Consider the following 26,312-nt stretch of genomic DNA (forward strand, 5'->3'; position numbering starts at 1 on the left):
GAGTTTCTCGTTCATATTTCTGGAATTCTCCTCGAACATTCGTCTCGTGTTTTCTACTAACTTTCTGGAATTTTCCTCCAACATTTTAGCCAGCATTTCTCTGAAATCGTCACCCCTGGCAGCTACTGACGAGACTTCCCCACCGTTGGATTCGCCCATTTCCGATAAATCCACTTCATCCTTACTGTCAAACTCATATGTATCGATGTTCATACCACGGCGCTCGAACTCATCCAACAGACGTTTTTGTAGTTCAGCCTTGTTGCCAGTAGAGGACAGTTCCAATTTATTCAGCTCCTTCTTCAAGTCTTCCACTCGTAGATCCTTAAACTTCATCGTAGTATTATCGTAATTTCACTTCCGACACCAATTGTTACGTTCTTGGGTTTTACTAAATCCCGTGTAGACGTTGTTTTATTTCCCGATACAATTCGTACCAAATAAAACGCAGGTTCTTTCGGATTACGATTATTACAATGATTTTATTCACACAACTTTACTTTGCACTTTACTTTACTCGACGGTTTCAATTCGCGATCTGATTCACAACTGACTCACTGCCTTTCCATTCCCTCTATTTATATGAGCCCTGCCTGTCGCTACAGAAGTTTCTAGACGATCTGGTAACACCTAGATCACGAACAATCTACCAATGCAACAAACACATTGAGTAACAATAACAACAACAAACTTACTGAGTGAACAATAACAACAACAAACTTGAGTAAACAAACTTACAATAACAACAACACATATACAGGCGAGGGAATAACAAAGAAAGAGGAATAACGTTTAACAAGAATTGTACGACAATAACAAAATAGAAAATGAAAGAGGAAATGGAAGGATGTAGAAAAATCTATACAGTGGTTGTTGTTGTGAAGTTATTCAAATAAACTGCGTAGTAGAAATTTACGTTACAATTCAAATTCTTAAATTAACGGAATTCATCTAAATTAACTTAAATCTAAAGTTATATTCGTAACAATATGTTAAAAACCAAAATAGAGGCTCAAGAAAATTCGCTGCATCTGGGGTTGTGCTCACTGTCAAAATTCCGACCAATTAAGTATTTGATTTATAGTAGTCACCCTGTAAAAAACAGTGCTAAACGAATCAACTGTAAAAACGTAAGTGGTGACATTAACCAGTTGGTTTGAGACACTGGTTATACGGAACATTTATAGGTTTATAGTATATTAGTCAGTCACGCTGGTATAAAAAATATATACACAAAATTAGAATTGCCATTACATAACAAAGAATAGGATAAGTAGCATTTGCTTAGTATGTTTTTTGACCTAATATAACTTTTTTTAATATTTTGTCAAAATTTTTAATTCAAGTGAAAATCTCAACAATTTTTGAAGATATAGCCGATTTATTGTGTTAGCATCAAGTGTATCGTATCGTATGAACTAGGATGAATGGGTCAAGATCTTCCTTATTTTTTAACTTAGATTGGGGTCAAAAATATGTGATTTTTCCGAAATATGTGATTTTTGCGAAGTAATCCTAGTTCATACGAGAGCTACTCTTTCTAAAACCGTTGGAATTTTCGGATTCCGATGTTCCAGTGAGGAGTTATCATGCCCGCCATAAAAATAAGGGCTTTCCCTTTGTTTTGAGAACTTAAATGAGCTCAATTAGGTAGAAACTTAATATCAAATATCAATAGGTCTGCTTTTGAAGACCATAGCCCTATGCGAAGTCTTTGCATGTTCTGATTGAAATTGAAAAAAAACAGCATTGCACTGTTTGCTGTACTTGCATTGCCCATAAGACTTATCAACAACAATATCCCACGTGAATCTTCACTATGAGTGATACAACAAAAAATAGACCGTGAAGACAACGATGATGATGACAACTTGTTCGTTCTAAGCGAAATTGCATATTGTTCGTTCTAAGCGAAAAATACCAGGGTCTCCCATAAGTAGAGATGGGCAGTGGGTAAATACCCAAAGGGTAAATACACGGTAAATTGGGTAAATACCCGGGTATTTATTTGGGTATTTACTATATTGAATCGGTAATAAAACATCTTACACCCTATTTCCGGGTTTCTGTTATCAAATCGATTTAGAATGGATAGTTTTACGATACTTAAAAGACGTAGGAGCTATATCGAAACTTGGACCTAAATAGAGATTTTTTTGCAAAAATATGTCTTACCCCCAATATACCGGAATGACATATTACAGCTATTACAATGGGAATGGTGATATATTACGTTTTTCTAGGAAGATTTGACACCACTTGAGTAATGGTATGGGGGACACCATTATATGGGTGCTACCCGGAAACTTGAGCCAATATTGATAATTTTTTGTAATGATATTTTGTACTCAATGATGATCTAAAACAATTACAGCCAATTTGCTTCAAAGCGTAACCAAACTCCTCAAAATACCGAATATTATATGTGCCGGTATATAGGGGCTACCCCACAAAGGTGGACCAATATTGATAATATTGAAGCGAACAACGAACTACAGATGATAAGGTTGAAAAACATGCCCAAATCCCCAAAGGATCGAATAATGTGGAGGGTTTGGGAAGCTTGGGCAAATTTTGTTAGGAACATTTTGTACTCAATCATGATCCAAAATATAAAATTGAGCCAAATTTCGAATATTATATATTGATAGTTTTAAGTAGAGATGTTGAAGGCCGTGCCCAAGATCTTCAAAATACCGAATATTGAGAGCTATTATTATATGGGCGGTACCCCGAAACATTAATAATTTTTGGTACGGAAAAAATTGTGAAAATTCCTCATATTACAAAATACCGTTTTATGGGGGCTACCTTTAAAAGAGAACCAATATGGAACATTTCAATACCAAATATCCTAGGAGTAGTAATGTATGTGCAAATTTCAAAGCTCACTCTTATAGTGGAGGGTATAAAAAGTTAACTTAATATTGGGCTACCGTAATGAGGAAGTCTTTTAAATATATTGGGAAAATGTAATTAAATCCGAAAGTCAAACTTATATGCTCATTTAAATTTATTAAAATTAATTTTTTTTCACGAATTCCGAGTGAATTTTTGTTCACTATATTGTATTTAGGTTCATATGTTTCGAGATTTTGTTTATTCCCGATGCAATAAAAATTTGTTTAATTAATTTGTATTAAAGTCGAGTAAATTGATTTTGTATAAAATAAAAAGTATTTAGAGCACTTATTTAACTTATGAATAAATGTACTTAGCTCGATGAAAGATTATTTAAGGTATTTTTCATATTTGGTTATAGAATTGTTTTAATTATTTAATGTTATATACAACAGATGCCGACTATTGATACATGCCGGTATTAGGAGCTCTTACCCTAAATGACCTGTGCAAAATTTTATCGAATTCGGATTATAAATGCGACCGGTATATTGTTTACAAGAATACATGACGGACGGGCATATTCTCAACAGGAGCCGTGGGTCTATCTCGATTCCATTTGCCTGTTACAAACATATGCACAAAGACATAATACCCTGTACCTCAGTATGGTTAAGGGTATAAAAAATCGTAAAATGAATAAACGTTATCTTAGTTATTAATAGGCAAGTGTTCATTCGCTACTACTGCCGAATCATTTCGAAAAATAACACATAGCCCTAATTGTTAACATATACCAGCTTGTTTAACAAAGATGCTTGAGTGAAATATTTGAGAAACTCTTAATTTGTACACGTAGCTCTGTCGCTGGCATCTCCCTACACAACATATGATGAGTGTAAAGAAAGCAATCATCTGGAAAGATAAGCAAACTTTCGTTTTTTTTCGACCTACAAAACTTCATCTGATGATAACAAAGGGAAACAATCAATAAACAATGTTGTCGAGTCACATCTACACATAATACAGCGGCGGGCGGTGTTGATTACATTAACATGGGTCGGTTGTAGTTTTGAAATTTGTCACAAACCGGTTTTGTCGACTCGTACAGTCGACTCCACTTTAATAGAACATAATAAAAATATTGTAATTTGTTCGAGTTAAGTCCCCATAGAAAATAAATTAACGTGTTATAAATTTACATTTCACAGCAATGTGAGCATGATACGCTGAGAATGCTTGTATTTAATAATTAAAATAATAAATTTGTAATCACTTTTATAGATGAAGAAGGATGAGAGAAATATTTATACTTTTCTCTGAAACCCTCCGATACTAGTTTTATATTACAAAATTAATTTTGTATAAATTGTTGGAGTTGTTTTGACCTGCGTCTGTTTATATTTGTGGGGCTTTAAAACATATTATTTTCAATTTTAATAAATTTTGTACAAATTACAAATATAAGGAAGGAAAATTTAGAAGTCTATTATTAACATTAATTATTGTAAATGTATTCCTAAATTTTGAAAAAGAAAATTCTTATTTAAAATTTGACAATATTGTTCAACCTCAACACAAAATTAAATCAAGCTCGAATTTCAAGCCGTTTTACCCATTTTAATGTAGGCACAGCTAAATACATATGTTTGGTTGTATAAGTAAAAAGAGATAAAATATTGGTTTGGCTTGTTTTCCAGTAACATTCTTTAATTTCACTCTTAATCGAAACGACAACAATTCTCACTTAAGTAACAGTCAGTAGACAACTTTCGATTCGAACAGATCCATTCGAGTCACATTAGTTACCGTGTTTCATTTGTTATTCAATTATTCTGAAATCGTAAGTGAGAATAAACTAGTTGCATACGACTTTAATTAAGTGAAGTAAATCGATACTTGCCTTAACACCATCTAAACACGGTTCCGCGTAACCTTTCAAAGTATTTTTACGAATATTGCAAAATAGATGGATTACTAAAGTAATTAATTTAAATCTAACAAAACGCTTTTAAGAGAATTATTAATAATATCATAACAATTTTTAAAATATTTATCGAAGAAGTTGTTACATATTATGGAAACACACTGGAGTTAGACCACAGTTGCAGTGCCCAAATTCCCACCAATACATTCCGAAGCTTGCAAAACTATTCGAAATGCCCTGCGATTATAAATCGAATAACAAAATCACGAAAAGCTCTCTAATCGTTTACACATAAAATGCTTTCATTCCCACAACAGAGCTGGTGCATAAAAAATATAAATCATTTTTACATAAATATGAGTTTGCATTTAAGCCATATTTTCGATTATTTATTGCATTATTTCTGAGCAGGGATGACCCGTGTTATTTTACGTCGGAAATGTATGTCGTTTACGTCACTATTTCTGACGGACCATCTCTTTCCCTGACGCTTCAAAAATATTTTAAACTTTTTGTAAAGTATAAAAAAAAAGAAAATAAAAAAACAAAAATCATGCAAAATCGAGGTGCATTCTTTAGTACCGTGATTTAGATCATCTTGTAAAATAAATCGAAATATGAGAAGTGTTCTTGTAGGGTAAAACATGATAAAAAATATCAAAAAACTCGTTAAGGCGCTTTGTATAAATCCTATGCGAAATCGAAACAATTTCAAATACACCCTGCTTTCGCACCGTACAAATAATTACTCCTCTTAAACATTTGCTTCAAAGTACGCTAAAAACGTAAAAGTAGTTGAATTGTTGCAATTGCTAAAGAATTTTTGTTTATATAATGAATATTACTATAATTATGAAAATGATAAGTGAATGAAATGTGTATGTATACATTAATAAACAACAGCCGACAAACCAACAGTCTGAACTTCTAGGATTTGGTACCTCGATCTAGGCATAGTCTAAACACGCCTTTATAACGTATAGTTTAAACGCACCGCGATGCAATTTGTTTTCATCAAAGATTTCCTTTATTTATTATTATTTTTTGTCGATTGTACAACAAAGTAGCGCATACTAGATATAAATATAATTCTAGAAACTAATAACTTGTTTACTGGGGATTGCATGTACGAACGTTGTGAATATATTTACTGTTGTAATTATTGTTCTTATACAACAATATCTTTACAAAACAAGTAAAAAAGTGTCAGTCAGTGTTGCTGATTAAAACATATGCCTTTTATACAACGTGTAATATATACACTCAGTCTATGGTTTGCGTAGGTGTTCGGAATTATTATTTATTTATCATTCGTCGTATAAAAGACATATGTTTTAATCAATGAGGTTTCCGATTTAATGTTTTCAAGTTTATAAAATATTGACCCTTTGTGAGGGATCGACGATCAGAAGGAGAGGGTCGACGAGTCTTAGGTAATGCAAAGTTTGGTTCAAATCAGACATTCCATTCGCATGATATTAGCCATAAGGCTGAGAGTGTAAAAAATGTCAAAGGTTCAAACATTTTTTGTTTTATGGTAACTTCCAAAGAAGTTTTGACGAAAACATGGACCCAAATCCCCATTTTATATACTAACTAAATAACTAAAGCTCCAAATAAATACAACAACATAAGATTTTTTTACCTCTAACTATTCCACATAAATGACACTTATAAGATTTTAAATAATTCTCCCAAAGACAAGCGATCGATGTTCGTATATCTGCGAACACAAAGTACAGTTGACTATATAAGTCAACTGTGCTTTGTTTGTGTATACATACATATTTCATAATATCTCTGGCAATTGTTCTAATTTAAAGTGGTTTAAAGTGATAACAGATTGTCAGACATTATTTGTTTTTGAAAGAAAAGTACACTTGTTACAGAATTAAAAATTGCACAACTTTAGAGACAATTAAATTTACGAGATGTCAGTCATTGTATGCAAAAATGGTCACAGATATAATGACATCAAGGACATGACATCAATGGGATCGATTTCAGAATTGGCTTTTCTTCAAACTTTTTCAAGTCCATCAGGGTCATGGACGAGAAAAAATTTGGCTATTTTATGTCCTCCACGTTTCTGGTGCTATACTGTTTCAAAATTTTCTTCAAATTCTTAATAGGATTAATATCTGGGCTTTGAGGAAGAGTCTTGAGGTATTTGCGACAGTTATAAAGGATCCAAAGTATGGAATCTAGGGCAGTAAGTATGATCCCAAACTTACTGCCATCTGAAAGATAAAATTCCGGGAGATTCCCATTATGACTGCACTTTGCTTCAGTTTTTGCTTGAAAATGTTTGTGTAGTTCTTTGCTGGCATGACTGAGCGGAACCATGCTTGAATGTGGGAATTCGATTGGAACGAAACAAGCTCATACTGTTTTCTCGCCAAATTTTTACGCGTCCATCCGATATTTTTATATTGAGTTGGGACACATCCTAAAAAACAACTTATTTCCAGAAGTCATATTCCTTATTTCAGTAACTTTTGGATAACAATCAGATTTTTCTTATTATGACAAGGTATGAATTCCAAGGTGCCGTCCCAAAGTTTCAGTCAATTGACATCATATACAGACGCATCGATGCGGATTTATCGACGAAAAATGAGCAGTATCTTTTCTTTCTTGGGAACTTTGAACGCTTTAAATTTCGGCTTACTTGACGATATTAACAAAAACTGTAGTCTAGTGTAATGTCTTATATGTCATATTTACATATAAATATATTCAACAGGTTGTTTTGTTTATTTGAGATATTTTTACAGTATTATTAAATAAGGAAAATGTTGCGAAGAATTAACGGAATGTAATGTTTTTTTTTTTTAAATATTGAATTGTAAATATAATTATATTATACTCCGAAAACAAAATTTTACTCTCGAATGCTGTAATGTTAAATTTTAATTACATCTGAATTAGAAAATATTTAATTTTTTTGTTCTTTGCAAGACATTAAATACACATATAAAAATCGAGTTATTGTTTTGACAGAACAGGGCCACACAAAAGAAAACTTTGTAATCAGGAGGTACCATTAATCTACCTATTGTTATTGTACCATGGTAAGATAATACATAAAGCATGGTACAATAATACAAGGTAGGGCAGCTTGAGTTGAATAACAAAATGACAACTACGTAGCTGTTAAATGTTTCGGCAACAAGCATTTAACAGCTACGCAACAAGTGGTTGTGTTTATTTGACATTTTTTCAACATATAACTAAAAATGCGAGAAATTAATGAAAGGTTATGATTTCTTTCCAAAATCCAGTAGGGAATACCATGAAATACTTGTTTCATCCATAAAAAAGTAATTACTTCCAGATGGACGCGTTATTTCAATTTATTTTGATTTTTTTGACATAGTATTCAAAACAATACACACAAAATATGTATTATGATTTGATAGAACAAGCCACCTTGGTAGCCCTACCTTATGATAATTATACCTTGGTACCAAGCTCATTTTTCTATGGATGACATGTATTTACACTTAAGTATTCAGGCAAATTTTGAAGGCGGTATCCGTTCTTAAGATATGCACATATAACACGTTTATAATTATTGAGGTATGATTACTATTACTTACATTCAAATCCGTTAAAATTCAAAAACTATAGCTCCGGTCCAGAACCTTAAAAATCTACTAATTTTACAAGTTTTGCAACGATAAATTTAAGAGCGCACAAAACAAAATGGCGATCTCTTTGCAATATTTTTACTCGAACAATTTGTCCGAATAAAAATGGTAAACAGGAATGCCAACACCTGATTGGCTGCCATGTTGATTTTGAAGTATTGCTATCTAATTCTGGCATATTAACAAGATTTGCGTTCCCGAACTTTTCAAATTATTATATACTCTGAGAGCGATTTTGAAATGTTTCCTTTTACTAGCATTACTGTTAAAAAAAATACTGTAACAGACCATAGGTATAACAGAAAATGACAGCAGTTAAAAAAACGATTTCTGATTTGATAGAACAAGCCACCTCGAGGAAAAAATATAGTCAGTTGGTTTCTGCTATGTAATGTAATTAAAATTTAACATTACAGCATTTGAGAGTAAAATCTTTCAATGTTTTGGGAAGAAATATTAATATATATATTTTTCGAGATATTTTCCTTATTTAATAAAATTGTAAACATATATCTAGTCTAAAAGCGGCTTAACGGTGTTTTCCACAAAATCGGTTAACACACACACACATTATACCATGTATACGTATGTATATTTAAACTTTTTTGCAGATGCCAAACAATAGTTTTGAAGCAGTTAGTATTCCTTTCGAGCAGATAGATAAACTTGCCATATCAGGTGGTTATTCGACATTCTATCCAGCCCAAGAACCAGCAGTCAAAATATGGGGCGATTGGCGTCAACGTTATTGCTCTTTGGCAGATACTTTTAAACCAGTTTTAGAAAGGGTGTACAATTTCGATGTCCGAGAGGATGATATATACATAGTTACCAGTACTAAATGTGGCACAACATGGGCGCAGGAAATGACCTGGCTTATACTGAACGATTTCGACTTTGAGCGTGCCAAACAAATTGATTTGACAATTCGCTCGCCATTTTTAGAGTAAGTACATCTAAAAAAAATATATGATATGAAAAATACACCCCAATAACTTTTAGGTTCAACGGTGTTGTGCCAAATGTTCCACACGATACTATTGAGGCGGCCAATGGACTGGAATCACCACGTTTACTTAAATCACATCTTCCGGCTATGCTGTTGCCAAAAGAAATATGGACAAAGAAACCAAAGGTAACAAAAGCAATGTTAAATGTGAAGACGCCAATAATAAAAAATACGGTTTCAGATCATTTACGTTTTTCGAAATCCAAAAGATGCAGCTGTTTCATATTTTCATCATTGGCGTGGGATGGTCGGTTATAAAGGGACTAAGGAGGATTTCGTGCAGTCCTATATGGATGGCCATGTAAATTTCAATCCTTTTTGGCCACATGTTCTAGACTTTTGGTATATGCGCAACTCACCTCAAGTGTTTTTCACAAGTTACGAACGTATGAAGTTCAATTTGGGCGCAGTGATCCAGGATGTTTGTCATTTCCTCAATAAAACAGTAAATGATAGGCAACTCGAACAGATGATCGATCATTTGTCATTTGACAAAATGAAAGACAATCCTGCCTGCAATCATGTAAAGGAGTTCGAAAGCATGAAAGCCGCTGCCGGCCGTGAAGTGGACGAATTTAGATTTGTGAGACGTGGCATTGTCAATAGCCATAAAGACGAATTGCCCGCAAATGTGATAAAAAAGCTCGATGAATGGACTTGCGAGTATTTGAATGATTTAAATTTGAGTTTGGAAGATTTCACTAGTTACTCTAAGTATTAATATTATTTACAAAATTAGTTAACATATAAATATAAAATTAGCGATTATAATAATTAATTGAAAATAAGTTAACAATATAAAATTAATAAATCGGGCGGAAACATGAAATCTGATCTTATCCACACATATTAAAACGGTAAACATAGCTGTCTCCAATATTGGTAAAGATTATGAAAATGCTGTCTACATGGCCATTTGTTATCCATTCATTATAGCTACTGATTTCATACATGGTTCGTTTAACCCTACGGTCAATAACCGGGTACATTTGTAACTTTTTTGAAAAAAAAATTCTGTTAAATTTTTAATAATGAAAATATTTGGATTAAATTTTGAGGAATCATTCTTGAAGAATTTTCACACATAATCAAAGAAAAAAATTATAAATATTTTCCATATATATAATTTTTACAAATTTTTAAAGTTATTACCTACGTAGATCAATAACCGTGGTACATAAAAGGTACCTGCTGATTACAATTTTTTCTTTTATGTGCCCCTCTTTTTTTAAAACAATCACTCAATTTTTAAATGTTTTGAAAAGGACAAAAAAATATTTTCAAATTCGGATGTAATTACAATTTAACATTACAGCATTTGAGAGTAAAATCTTTCAATGTTTTGGGAAGAAATATTAATATATATTTTTTCGAGATATTTTCCTTATTTAATAAAATTGTAAACATATATCTAGTCTAAAAGCGGCTTAACGGTGTTTTCCACAAAATCGGTTAACACACACACATTATACCATGTATACGTATGTATATTTAAACTTTTTTGCAGATGCCAAACAATAGTTTTGAAGCAGTTAGTATTCCTTTCGAGCAGATAGATAAACTTGCCATATCAGTGGGTCGATTCACTATCAAAATTATACAATTCTCAAATCGATAAAATATTATAACGACAAAATAAACAATATTTTAATTCTATAACACTTTTTAACAACAATTGTTAAAAATGTTGTTAATAAACAACACCAAAAATTCCGAAGTTAACTTATCGACAAATATTCTTCAATATTGAACATGCCTTGTTTTGTTCAAAATTTGTATGTATGTTGTTTTCAAAATGTTTCAAATTAAAAGCTTTTTGAAAGCTTATCGACAAGTTGTTTACATTTTTACAGAATAACATGTTCGTTACTGCAAACGATTTTTTGTGTAGACAAAATTGTCGATTGTCGGATCGTTATAAGTTACTGAATCGACCTACAGGTGGTTAATCGACATTCTATCATTTTCATTTTCGGTGTTTTGAAGTCTTTTTTAAAATTGGTCCATGTTTCGGGGTAGTAGATTAGGCACCTCATGATAACTCAAAATATCAGACTGGAGCTAATAGTACAATAACAAGAGGGAGGTTAATGGTACCTGCCTATTACAATTTGTGCCCTGTGGGTCGATTCACTATCAAAATTAAGCAATTCTCAAATCGATAAAATATTATAACGACAAAATAAACAATATTTTAATTCTATAACAGTTTTTAGCAACAATTGTTAAAAATTTTGTTAATAAACAACAGCAAAAAATTCGAAGTTAACTTATAGACAAATATTCTTTAATATTGAACATGCCTTGTTTTGTTCAAAATTTGTATGTATTTTGTTTTCAAAATGTTCAAAATTAAAAGCTTTTTGAAAGTTTATCGACAATTTGTCTACATTTTTACAGAATAACATTTTCGATACTGCAAGCGATTTTATGTGTAGACAAAATTGTCGATTGTCGGATAGTTATAAGTTACTGAATCGACCTACTGTTCTGTTCTTTAAAAGGAAAACAAATTAAAATATTTTCAAATTCAGATTTAATTAAAATTTGGGAAGAAATATTATTATAATTATATTTGCAACCCCATATTGTGAAAAAAACTTGACATTCCAATCATTTATCGCGATATTTCCCTATTTAATAAAACTGTAAAAATATCTCAAAAACAAAACAACCTTTGAATATGTTTATATGTAAACATGACATAATAAGACATAACACTAGACTACAGTTTTTGTTAATTTTGTCAAGTAAGCCACTCAAAAATATGTAATAAATTTTGTAATAAATAATATGGTAATAACGAATGCACACATTCAAAATAAATTTGTCATGATGGATAAATTTCAGGTGAAAGTCAGGTCGTCCTGACGATTTCGTAGGACAAATCTTCGAAAGATTGGATAAGCATGTTAGAAACGCCGAATTTGTGGGAATGTTATAATCAATTAGATAGTAAAAACCAACGTTAAAACTTATTTTTTTTTTAATAAAAGTGTTTATTTTAATTAAAATATGTAATGCTTTTAAATATCTTAGGACGTGTGCTATTTAAAATGTCCGCGAATATAGCGAGAAATAATGAATACCATTCAATCTCTTAAAATATACTTAGTTGTTCGACAATTCGAACATTACAAATTAACAACAACATGTTATTAAACAAATAACTGTCAACAGAATGTGAATATATATGAAGAAAAGAAATGTCAATGAAAATATGCATAATAACTGTGGTATTTAACGTGTTGCCACGGTATATGTGTCTGAGCCGATTTGAACAAAACGTGACACACATTTAGTATAGCTATAAACAAATTAATTATTTTCAAAGTAATAGAACGTTTACATTTAACCAGATTTCGTTAACTCAGTGGGTTTCAATTGTCATTTCCTTTGCATATATGTCAAATAAATCCTCATAAAGTAGGTTAACCCGGTAAACAAGTTCTAATGTACAAGGAGTTTAAGCTTAAGACCGGTACTCCTGTATGCCTTTTCAGTTTAGTTTGACATCTCGCCCACAATGATAAAAAATATGACATTTTGAGCGTCATGTGCTTCGGAAGTACATATATCGTAGTTTTTAGTTGTCCAATAAGCATTACTCGAATGATTTCATTTATAGAGAGGAAAATTACTCCGGTAGGGTTTTGTGTAGACTTTCTGATTACGATGGCAACATGCTTAAAGACATTATAAATTATTTTTCAACGATTGACATTTTTCAAGAGCAAATGTATTGTCAAAATTAAAGTTTTTATCCATGTTCTATTCCCGGCACACATAGAAGGTAATATTTCTATTTATTGTTTTTTAATTTACCTAAATTTTTAGTTTGAAATTATTTATAAGTTTTAACTTTATTTTATTTAGATACAACTCTACAAATAATTTCAAGTGTCAGGAGCAAACACTGTTCACAAAATTATTAAAGATATTGTAAAATAATTTTATTACAAATACTATAGGAATGTAGCATTATCATGTAATGATTTTAAAATAATACATTATCGGTTTTAACTTTCTTTATACCCAGTAGTTCGAGTAACTGGTGTTGAACTAGATATTTTACTAATTACCTGTAAATACCACTAGATACCACTTCATGCCCTACCTGGTGAATTTAACTGGGTATGTCATTGGGGGAGTCAATTGTCCCCTGCCTGCGTTACCAGTATACAGTCATTTCGATAGTCGATTCATTACCCTTTGCATTACCAGTAACTATTGAATTGGTATGATGTGCGTAGGCAACTTTTTCAATTGACAAAAAAATCGAACAGTCTATTTTGTGTTCCTTTTTGGGGTATGAAGTAACTAGATCACCAAGTAACAAGCTATATAACTATATATCAGAAGACAATTGATATTTTTTTGAACAATAAATATATTTATTGTTGTATAAACACTATGAAAAAAGTCTCAATAGATTCAATTCAATTTCTATTCATACTTAAACAAACAATTTTTGGGAATAAGAAATATGAATGAAATGTGTTGGTATATGTAAGCTTTTTGAATATCCTCCCTCATACTGATCTTGATCGTTCCATCGAAAGTTTTACACACATTTCACACACCGTGGGTTAGAATTTATGATTATGGCCGAATTATTTCTTTTTATACCCTATTCTTTTTAAAATTCTATGTCGAATTATGAATTTCTGTCTGCCCTGTTGCACACAATATTAAGATAGAGATTTGTCATTTTGCACATATATTCTTACTACTTTTTGCATGTTTGGTGTTGAAAATGGGATATATCGGTACACGTTTTTCACTTTTTATTTGGGGAGTTTGGGCATGATTGTTACCGAAATGGCTGTAATTTACTACAGTAAAATCTCGCTAATCCGGATAATATATTGCAGACCCCAATCCAGATTGCCAAAATTTCCGGATTATCAATGTTTCTAAATTGGTTTAAATTTATAAAATTTTAGTGATCATCATTTATGTTTTTTATTACAAAATAATATTATTCATTTTTAAAATATGAACATTAAATATAATACGTAACATTTTCACTAAATTTTGAAACGATGCCTACCAGATTGTCCACCTAAATACGTGTAAATAATTGCGTTATAAGTTACAGACTGATCATCAGCGTAGACGTGTGATAAGCTTGGTTTTATTGAAAATTCGTAAATGGTACTAAAAATACCAAATATTGCACTGTGTGAAAACAGCTAGAAGTTTTTAGAATTTGGTATTTAGCTTTGCCTATCATAAACAAAATTGAATACACAAAAATGTCGGTAAGTTGTTCATAAAAGTACTAATAAGTACTAAATATTGAATACGGTGTAACTGGGAGTCATCCTAGACAGAAAACTTTAATGGAAGACCACATACTGCAACAAGTAGACAAATCATTATTATCAGGATGCGCCAAGAATTAGCTCGCCAATGATTCAAAATACGCTCTTTTCGTTCGGGCTCATTTTACATAATACGATAAAACATCAACAAATATTCGTGAACTCAATAGTTGTTGGACATGTGTTTTGTTATTCCACACATGCCGGGTAAATACCCAAGGGGTGGGTAAATACCCGTTTGCGGGTATTTATTTGGGTATTTACTACATTGAATCGGTAATACAACATCTTACACCCTATTTCCGGGTTTCTGTTTAAAGACGTGGGTAAATACTTGGGTAAATACCCGACTTTTTACCCAAAAATTGGGTATAAACTCATTAACTGCGGAACCACTTGACACAGACGGCCAACATTTTGCATACATGTTTTTAATGTCCAATTTTCGATATAGCCCCAATATATTCCTATCTCCCGATTTAAGGTATTTTTTGACTATTAGACACATTTTACAACCGAATTGGTTGTAATTTGGCACAGAGTGTTCTTTTTGGGTACCAAATGTCCATGCAAAAATGTATGTATGTAGGTCCACGTTTACTGGTAGCCCCCATTCAAAGGTACCCCTATTTTGAGTATTTACCCAAAAATCGGGTATAAACTCATTAACTGCCGAATCACTTGACATAGGCGATCAAAATTTGGCTCAGATGGTTTTTATATCATCTTTTATACTGGTATGAAAAATGCGAAATGTCGTTTTTAACAAAATGGTTCAAATATCAACATTATTTCCTGTATGGGGTCTTCAAAACACATGTCAAGTGGTTCGGCTGTTAAAGAGTTTATAAATATATATAAATACCCAAAATCAGGACCGGTATATAGAAAACGTGGATCAGCGTAGACAATTTTTTGCATGGATAGGTGGTACTCATAGATAACTCTCTGTGCCAAATTCCAGTCAGGAAATTACCCAAAATCGGGAGGTACGGTTATATGGGGGCTATATCAAAACATTTCCTTGTATTGATATAAAAACCATCTGAGCCAAATTTTGACCGACTATGTCAAGTGGTTCCGCAGTTAATGAGTTTATACCCAATTTTTGGTAAAAACTCGGATATTTACCCAAGTATTTACCCACGTCTTTAAAGTATCGTGAAACTATCGGAAAGAGGGTGTAAGATGTTGTATTACCTATTCAATATAGTAAATACCCAAATAAATACCCACAAATATAGTAAACCGGGTATTTACCCAATTTTTCGGGTATTTTCCCTTTGGGTATTTACCCACTGTCCATCTCTATGCATTCGCGAACATTTGTTTTTTTAGTTTTTCAAATGAATGCTGTTCAGCAACAAACATTTAAATAATTACAGACAGACTTTACAAAAACGACATTACAAGTAGAAAATGTTAACTAGCTTGAACTTAAAATATTTCGATTAAAAATCAAGAAAACAGCGATTAGAATGAAATAGGAATCGAGCGGAATATAATATATAATAACCACACATTAAAAACAGGAATGCCGCAAGTTTGTTAATTTTTCTAACGAGCTGGTTGAGCCTCTGCGCACCGCAGTTCTGCAAAGCCTTAGCATTCCGATTAAAAAATTAACGTGCAGTAATGTCTGGATTAAATGTCCGTTATAATAATTGCCCTGATAATACACAATTTTCAACCTAACCACCCCAATACACCATAATACGACGCGTAATTGTCTCTGGGAATCCGGAGCCAAGGTAAAACAAAACAATCATGTACAAACAATTTTTGTAAACAGTTTATTACGGTTAAAGTTCCAAATGAAATTGTCTAAGTAACTTATAATTGTAACATAGTAAATCCTTAACCTGCAAGGAGATGAACAATACAGACATACAATGTTAAGTTAATGAAATACATATCTTAAGATACTAAATAAGGGTTAAAGTTTCACATTAGTTGATCCTACATCCTCTGCATAATTTCAACAATTTTATAGAGAACGATGGATCTTCTACATATACTTAGGTACATTTACAACAAGCGTTACATTCATATTTGTATGATCATACATTTATATATTTATTCCTTAACTACAAAATACACGCACGCACATGTGCTAATTGTATACTTAAATGAATTGTGTCACTGACCAGTTAAGATGGATGTTTGTGTGTTTACACAACACCACCGTAGAATGCAGCAAATGTTTTTTACCATAATGCATTTTAGGTCATTAATCAAATATGTTTATTTTAGATTGTTACACTTTCTGACAATAAAATTTTATAATATTTTTTATTCATATACCCATCTGTTTTTCACATGTAATAAAGAATCACGAATTACTATGTGGTAATTGGTAAAGTGAAATTGTAGACATTAGTCAAAGTAGGAGCTTAATTCTTGAATTTTTATCGAGTTTTTATGATGACAATTCAAATTTCGACAACCGCTATCGAATACATAAGAAAAATTTTCAGTATTAGCAATTTAATGGGAGTAGGACTGAGAAAGTAAATTAATTATAACCAAGGTTTATTCATAAGGTTAACAGGGAGGCGAATCCGATATCTTCATTGACGGTCAAATTTATTATTTAAGGAATAAATAAACAAAAAATATTTGTATATATTTGAAAAAATTTTGAGTTGTTTTCCTGTTCTGGTTGGTATTTCGCGATTAAAATTTTGACAGCAAGAGCAGACTAAGCCATGAATTCGTCACCCGGTAGACCTTATTTAATAGGCCATGATCATAACCTTTCGTTTAGCAGTGACAGGACAGACGAAGGCAATTAAGTTATACATAAATTATCAACAAATATATTCAATGTTGTCATTGTTGGGTGCAGACAATTTGAAAAAATAATTCTGAATCCATGATTGAGAATGTTTATTTTTATTACAATTGTATTATGTTAGCTTTCAAATTAATTTATGTCCAATCCATTGAATAATAAAATAATATTTGTTATTTTGTTTTTAAATATGTTTTTAAATAAAATGATTGCCCAGTAGTGCAATTCTGGAACTATTTTTTGGTGTTATCGACAAAGATCGGTAATTTTTCATTTTAAAATTAAAATGTATGTCAATTTTTTCATATCTGTATAAGCAAATAAAAATTTGCATTTACCGACGTAAATTCTTTCGTTAAACAGTTACAGAATAGTACTACAGGTTTTCTGTTAATAAAAAATTTAAGACAGTCATAATATAATTGACAAAAATATAAATGTACATATTGCTAAAAATGGACCAGACCAAGGATAGTCTGGTCTGCCAAAAAAGTCGTTTGTAAATACGAGCTAAATTTAGAAATTAAAATATATACATGGTAGAATTATACTTGGTAACTGCAATACTCAGCTGATTTGATTTCAATTTCGTTTTGATAAATTAAGTTTTAAAAAATGACCCAGTAGGAAAATTGAAATTAATATCGAAATAATAATACAGATTTTAAGCGCTTTTCTATAAGTTACATATACATATGGCAATGGCTCAATTAGAGGAAAGGTTTTGAAACGATAAAATTAAAAATTGTAGAAATTTTCATTCATGTCTTCCAATTTTGTTCTGATGAGATTTGTGTCCTTTTTGACAATACCTATTTCTTTGATGCACTTTTGGTTATTGTTATGTTGTAGTTTTGCAGTTAACCTTGTACAATTGTACCATTAAATGTATAGGATAAAAGTACAGTGTTCCGAGACATGTTTTTTATTGTCGGCATGCCGTATTTTTATAAGAAAGTGGTCCAGCAAGAGAAGATTAATTTCTTTCTAGAACCAGGTTGTACCGTTATGATCGGGACTGATGTGTGCAAACAATATATTAATGAATCTTTAATTAACTAAAAAAAGAAGAAACGGTCGATCATTCCATATCATGATCATATATATATATAGAATTATTTTTTCATACTGTATATACGCATATAAGAAAAAAGTTTCATATAAAAAATACATTCATATAACAAAATCCCGCATAAAAGAATAAATTTGTTGATTATTTATGTCGTTATATTCGCGATATATTGTATTATTGTGGAAAGCAACTTAAAATTCATTGTTAGATATATTTGAGCCTAAATACAAATGATACCAAATATTGGTACATGCCAGAATAAAGACCAGCCTACGTTCTTTTAAACAATTTCTTAATATGTTTGGATATAATTTAGATTCAGTTATTCTTCAGATTATTCTACTGTTTATTCTGATTTATCAAAATTATGTATTATTTCAAATGTCCTCTTATTTCGAAAATTCGATAATATTTCTGAAAAAATCCGTTCCGTTCACTATTAGATTTGTTGAGTTAATTTAGCTTCACATATGTAGATTTTCATTATCATACATCGGCTCATAACTTTGACCAATATCAGATGTAAATACATAATTGTAACAACAAAATTGGGTACGGGTCTTATACAATGCTTAGAATTGAGCAAAGAACGCGTTCGAACAAGTTCTGTTCATTAAATGGAACTATAATGGAGTTTGTTACACGTTTATATGAATATAGTAAATACATTATTTGGTTGTGATTCTAATATATGTATGTTCTCTATGTTTTGTTCAGTCATTTAGACGCTTTATAAACGTCTTGTATCAAATTTAATTTAGGGTTCTTTTGATTTTATTTTTAAAAAATATACATATATAAAAATATATGTATATACATATATATTAATACAAAATAGTCCAAGTGTACGTAGTGTTTCCTTATGGTGGGATTGTACTTTTCAAAGACAAGTCAAATGGTGTTCATATTAGTGATTTGTACGTAGTTGTGATTTCGAAACGATTGTCTTAAGTTATAATTGAAAGACCCTTACGGAAATAGCTGGTTCGACCAGGTTCCTAAGGTGTCCTGACATTTAGATATGCAATTAAACACAAAGAGTGTACTAATTAGTTCTGAAGAAGACAGCCTATTCATCAAATGTGGTGGAAATGTTAATGCTGTTTGGATGGACGATTTAAATTCTGTTGGGATATACATATGCATAACTTGCAATTATTTGATAAATGAGAATAAACCAATTTACAGATGTTAGGATGTGACATATAAGTGAAATGGGATACATTGCTTCTTGGCTCGTAGTGTTTCAAACACCACATGTCGTATCTTATTCGTCATTTAACATTTAATTTGGTATTTCAGGAGAGTCACGGCCTCGTGACGGATAAGACGCAGTTTCACTTCTGAACGTACTCCTCCATTTCATGTTCACCAATCGGAACAACGCATTGCAATTGTAGCGGTTGTGGTTTCAATAGACCGGAGAAAAGTCTTTTAAAGGCCATGTGCTATTTCAGAGCTGATTTTTTGTTCATCAGGGACATTTGCTTAGCCTTCACCTCTGCCAGTGTGTGTATACCCTGTTCTTCAAATTTCTTCCACTGCGAATAGTTAATCTGCATGTAGGTGATTAATTCTGGCATATCAATGAAACCTTTAAAACAAAAGAAATAAAAAATAATGCCATGTTGGAATACTTATGTTTGGCGATATATTTTAAAGTCACAATGTTGTATCGTTTAAATAAATTATAACGCCTATATTCAATACTTACTGTCCCAGGCATGCATCATATCTTGTATTATATATTCGATGAAACCTATTTGACTTTTTGGTATGCTGCATGTGCCACGATCAAACATGGGCATGACTATTGGAAGATTTTTGGCTTTCTCTTCGTCGGTTTGTGTGAAGTATTCTTCCGCTATACGCCGCGACCACTCTATGCAACAAATCATTGGCCGGGCAGGATTACTGACATCGGCCACCTTAATAAGCATACGACGCATAAGAACGGAACTTTCTTCTTCGCTCTGCACAATCTAAAAGAATAATGAAATATTTAACGTGTCAGAATGTTTTGTAGAAATAGATAAGGGATATGTATTGCCTGATTTTATAGAATTTACCAATTAACAGAAAACTTGATAAATAAAACATCTGGTCCCCGATAATATTGACATTCGCTCTATAATATCTGCCTGCACGTATTAGGGTAGTTCGAATATTATAGGAATAAAAAAATGTTTCTCATTTGCATTAAAATGTCCTTATAAAAAATGTTCCAATATGTTTTAAATTGTTTCCCTGTATTGTACACAAAGTCTATGTATTAGGTCAAAAATGTAGATATTAGCGGGCTTTACTGGATGAACTTATACATAGACCTTGACAAAACTCAATTGATTTAAACTGGTAAATTCAGTTTGATTTTGAATTAACAAAACTTAAAAATAAACATGTTAATATATATATATATATATATATATATATATTGCGTCATAACAAATACATATAATTCCGTTTGTAACTCATCGAAATATTCATTTCCGATCCTATGAAGTATATATATTCTTGATTATCGTGAAATTCTAAGACAATCTAGCAATGTCTGTTGTAATAACGATATCATCTGAAGTAATTGAGATAGGGTGCTGAAATTTTGCATAGGTTTGTATTTTGTCTGCAGGCAGGTCAAGTTTGAAGATGGGATATGTCGGTCCACGTTTAGGTATTTTTTTCCCCAGTATTTTGGGGTTCTTGAGCACGTTTTCAATTTTAAGTTCTTAATAGGTAACAAAACTTCACACAAAAAATTTTGAATAAAAGTCCATTTCTTCGGATAGTCCCATATAAGGGTACCCCCAATTTTCGGTATTTTGGGGTTCTTGAGCGTTTTCAACCGAATTCCCTGTAATTTGGTATTTTGTATTCGATATCAAAAATTATTAATATTCGCCCGCTTTTTGGGGTAGTCCCCATATAACCCCTTTTTTAAAATAGTTGTCTGATTTTTTTTCGCGTTTTGGGTTTAACCCCATGTAGTCGCATTTCACCATAGTAGTGTATATATTCTGTACTCGAAATATGGAATTTTAAGACGATTTAGTCATTTGTTTGAATCATTCTAACTTCGGGAGATATCCAGGTAAAAAACTAGAACGGCCAGGTTCGTGAATGAAATATAATATATCGTCCTCCAGTTAGGTCTATCCCTCATATTGTGATACCTACCCATTTTGGGTATTTTTAATATTTAGAGTGAAGAAAGGCATTGTGATGACAAAATGTTTGGTTAGAAATAGAGCTATATCAGTCCTCAATTATGCATAGAACCTTAAATAATTACAACTCTAACTGTACATATAATTACAACTCTAAATGTACATATCTACACATATTGAACCAGCAGCTCAACCCCCACATTTTGGAGTTTTGCGATTTAGGTCAAATCTCTAATAAAAATTGCTGAAATTTGTATTTGGTAAACATTATGGTTTACAAAAACAATTGTTAGTATAGGTATAGTTGTTTATTTGTTCCCCGTATTTTCATTTCAAGTAACTATCATTATACCTATTGTTAAGGGTATCCAAAGTTCGCCCCGGCCGAACTTAACGCCCTTTTCACTTGTTTAATTTGATATCCCCTTTGTAGCTAGGTTTGTAATGTAAGTAATGTTATCTTAAATGTGCAGGTATGAATTGTGCGCTTAAACGAAATACTTGAGAGAGAATATAAGAAAGAAATGTATTGGGGGCAGCTAAACCCAAAGGGCAGCTAAGTCAAAAATACTTTGTCTCTTAGCGAACTAAACAAAATTTTAAAATGTGTTCAAATATTTTACATAACCCCCTTAACAAAAACATGTCATTTATCGTTTATAATACATAAAAACGTGCAAAGGCGGATGTATATAAAAACGATTATTACTGGATTAATTGTGGTATTTATTACATTTCTTATGAATTCTACTTACATCTCTAGGCTCCATTTCGGTTCCAAAAACGCTCACAAATTTAGCTAAATGCTCAAAATGCCGCGTCATTTCTGTAGCTAAAATCATGTCTATGATTGTCGAACGAGCCACTTTGTATGTGTCTGTATCTAAATTCTTAAAAATGTTAGCACTGTCATCACCTGAAAAACAATAATAATAATGTTTAATATTATAAAATTTTCTGAAGAAGATTACTCACCTAAAGTTAGCCTAAATGTAGTTGATGCATGATGTGATTCAAGTACGGTTAAATCATTATATAATATGGCCAACGGGCTATTTGAATTGCAAAGAAATGCGGACGATCGTCCAGGATGATCAACATCGTGTGCTGCTGCTGCAATTAGAGCGGAAGCCTCTTCTAGACGATCCATTACCAAGTCTTTGGCTGCAAGTTGTGATATGAAGACACCCGTTGCCTTCAATCCAATTAAACCAAAATGACAAAAACGTGACACTGTTAATATTTTCACTACGTTGTTGCTAGTAATATAATGTACCTGCATAACATCGGCCGCATGTGTACTGTTGTGGTATGAGTTGTCCGCATGGTAATTTCGTTCTATTATAGCCAACCAATTTTTACAGACATTTTCGTCCACATTGAGCGTAGCAAACACATCAAATCGGCGAAATATTTCCATTCCCAAATACAAAAGAGGATGGTTCTCAGTGATTTCCTCCAATTTGAAAATGTTAAATTCCCAGTTTAGAGATTCTTCAAGTATTTCCATAATGAGTGGAGTTGCCTAGGTGAGGAGATGAGGAGAGATTATGTAATAGAATGTGACATAGAACTTTACCAAATAACGTACCTTCATCTTTGCTGGCATTATGGTAGACTGACGATTTGTGCAATTTGTTCGAACAATCGAATCATTGGAACTGCGACGTGATGAATATACATTTGGTCCCTGTGAAGCAAATGCCATGGTTAAATATGCGAAAATAGCTTAGTGGATTTACCAATTGAAACACGTACCGTTAAAAGAGCACCAATAAGATCAGTTGCAATGGGATCGTCTGTGCGTATTTCCTTCATCTGGGGACTGTACAAGCCTTCGCGTTTCAAAAACTCCATAACCTTGTCGATCAGTCGCGCCTCTTCTGCGGAGCAATTCTCCTGTACTTGCGAGAGCAGATTGATTATCTTCAGCCACGTCGATGATAATTATGCAGTTTGAAACAAAATGATGAACGCAGAAACGAAGGACCAAATAAGGGACAAAACGTACGAATCAGCCAATAACAGCGTGTTAGGTAAAAAAAAACAAACAAAACGTAAACGTTGTTAAATAGGCACAATTTTTCACAAATTGTTCTTTTTTCGACATTTCCAGACAAAATTCGTTTTTCATGTTTTAAATCAATTAAATTTAAAGAACACATTAAGCTTGCTAATTTCAAGAATATGTTTTGAAATCAGAATAAAATAGATTCAATTGATATAAAGTTGCAAATGCATTTGTTAAACAAAACTTCCAATATCTCTAAACACAAAATGGATATTCATTCAAAAACGAAAAGCTGGATCGGTGCGAGGAATTTGTTGGAATCCCAAAATGCACTTACTTTTGTTATAGGGGCTTCCAGTGGTAGCGAAGTGAGCTTTGCTAAACTGGTTCGACGCAAGCCGTCAGAGGCAATTGATCGTACGTCAAAACTTCCTCGTCGAATTGAGTGTAGCGAACCACGAGGCGCTTCTTTGGGCTGAGGCAATGTAGCAATAAAATCCATTTGCCCGCCAGGTACATCGAAATTGAATACGAAATGTGTTGGAGTTCTGAAATAGGTCAACAGCCACTATTGTTAGAAGAAAATTATGTTATTTATTTGCATCTTACCTTCCAATGCATGCCACAGGAACCACCCTTACGTGCATTGGTATCCCTTCCTGATTCTTCCGTTTTACTGTAAGAATGCCATCAAATTCTCGAACACCTTTTCCTTGGACACTGTTGTTGATAGAGGACACGTCAGATATGAAAATGTCAGCTAAGGGCTTGCTAATGACTTCATCCTGCCGATAATAGAAATAATCAGTGAATCTCAGTTAATTTATTTTAATTTAGTGTTCATTTTCTTTCCGACAAGATTAAATATGGTTCAGATGTTTCATAAAATATTTAATAATGTATTTTGGGCAAAATCGAACACAGTGAGCCACACTTTTCATAATGTATATTAATGTATTTGATACAAATTAGTATTTAGCTCATAATATTTACCAGAAAAGCACAAAATGTTTTAAAAGGTAGTAAAAAAGATTATAAGATTATGTGTCTTTTGTTTAATAGTTACGTTTTTCTAAACATAAAGTTAATGGAGGCTTGGCATATCACGTTAGGGAGTTCTTACGATTGTACACAATTTGCTGGATATGACCATGTTATGATTATACAAAGTAGGATAGATTTGGTCAATAATGAAAAAATACACCTCTACCTTGAGGCTTGTTATGTCAAAATAAATAAATACAAATGCAAAAAGTCGTTGTGTCCATTGGGCATATATTTTACATTGTAGTAAAAACACGAAAAATTAATAGAACGTCAGTATTTCTTCGAGATTATCAAACATAGCATGACCGCATCCGACATCGAATGCTTACTATCGTAATTTCCGAAAAAACTATCGTATGAACGGTTGGCATTACAAGCGACAACAAGAAAAATTCTAATTTGTATGTTGATGTAGCCTTATATGATTGTACCAGGGATATGACTATACATTTTAAAAATGTTAAAATTAAAATTCAAATCTCCTTACAATGTGGACACTATTATGGTATACGTGTAACCCATAATTATTAGCATTACTTACCAATCGCATATTGAGCAATCTTTCTGCTGATCTATTGGCGTATTGAATCCTTAAGAGATCATCTGTTATTATAAGAACTTCTTTCAGTCTGTGTAATGCTGTATAGAGGGCCTAAAATGAAAACTACATTAGAATATTATACATATGTTAAATGAGATCAATGCTTATACCTGCTGAGTGGAGATGACATTGTGTGGCCGTACAATGGAGTGTAAAATTTGTTTTAGTTCCATGGCACACATTGAGAGGCTTGTATTTTCGGCCATACACTGAAAAAAAAAATAAATAACTTGCTCGGTGACCTAATTTCCACAATGTAAATTGTTCGAATTTGTAGAGATAAGAACGTGTCCCTCAATTTGCATACAAATTTCAGTGGGTTTGCAGAAAAGTTGCGATTCATATAACAGGGAGACTGCTAACCTTTCATAATTTAGATACTTACCCTATTGACGCCAGCGTCCAATAGTGCATTTATCACATCATCCCTTTCGAACATGCTGCAATAGACACGGAATTAATACTAGGGAAATTTGAATATTTTCTCCGAATGAAAAGATAATTTACCTCTTCTTAACCACTGCAATTATTGTTGTAAAGTTATGTCCACTCATGTGTCGTATAGATCTATTACAAATAAATAAAAACATTCCAATAAATACTAATTACTGAGATATAGGGTGGTTATTTTGTGGGACGATTGTATTTTGAAAAATATAAAAAAATTGAAAGAAAAGTTGAAAAATCGGACGAGGCCGACCCTATGATACACTTCACCACATTCGGTATATACAAGAGATGCCCCTGAGATTCTTGTCGTAAGATACAGTAACACAGGGACATACGGAGAAGGGGGTCGGACGGGCCGATACTCTACACATATTCCGAGCCTGGGCGATACTTCACGACATTTGCATTCTTTTAAT

At 32.2% G+C, this 26,312-nt stretch overlaps 2 protein-coding genes across 2 annotated transcripts in view; one reads left to right on the forward strand and one right to left on the reverse strand.

Moving 5' to 3' along the window:
* The first annotated feature begins 9,032 nt into the window (after positions 1-9,032).
* LOC133323565 (sulfotransferase 1 family member D1) lies at positions 9,033-10,151 on the forward strand. Its single transcript, XM_061532479.1, has 3 exons — positions 9,033-9,367; positions 9,424-9,556; positions 9,612-10,151. Exons 1-3 carry the CDS (start codon positions 9,033-9,035, stop codon positions 10,149-10,151), a joined length of 1,008 nt encoding a protein of 335 aa, XP_061388463.1.
* Positions 10,152-19,960: 9,809 nt separating this feature from the next.
* The window catches only part of LOC133323566 (high affinity cAMP-specific and IBMX-insensitive 3',5'-cyclic phosphodiesterase 8), a 68,648-nt gene continuing 62,296 nt past the window's right edge, over positions 19,961-26,312 (reverse strand). Inside the window, 13 exon segments of the mRNA XM_061532481.1 lie at positions 19,961-20,217; positions 20,338-20,605; positions 22,543-22,703; positions 22,763-22,982; positions 23,064-23,312; positions 23,379-23,477; positions 23,546-23,713; positions 24,136-24,346; positions 24,408-24,583; positions 25,387-25,497; positions 25,557-25,655; positions 25,832-25,886; positions 25,954-26,013. Coding sequence (XP_061388465.1) covers positions 19,961-20,217; positions 20,338-20,605; positions 22,543-22,703; positions 22,763-22,982; positions 23,064-23,312; positions 23,379-23,477; positions 23,546-23,713; positions 24,136-24,346; positions 24,408-24,583; positions 25,387-25,497; positions 25,557-25,655; positions 25,832-25,886; positions 25,954-26,013 — 2,134 coding nt within the window.

This window comes from Musca vetustissima, unplaced genomic scaffold (genome assembly GCF_032173495.1).
Source record: "Musca vetustissima isolate MV318-11 ecotype Yass unplaced genomic scaffold, APGP_CSIRO_Mvet_v1 utg19604, whole genome shotgun sequence".
Classification (NCBI taxonomy): domain Eukaryota; kingdom Metazoa; phylum Arthropoda; class Insecta; order Diptera; family Muscidae; genus Musca; species Musca vetustissima.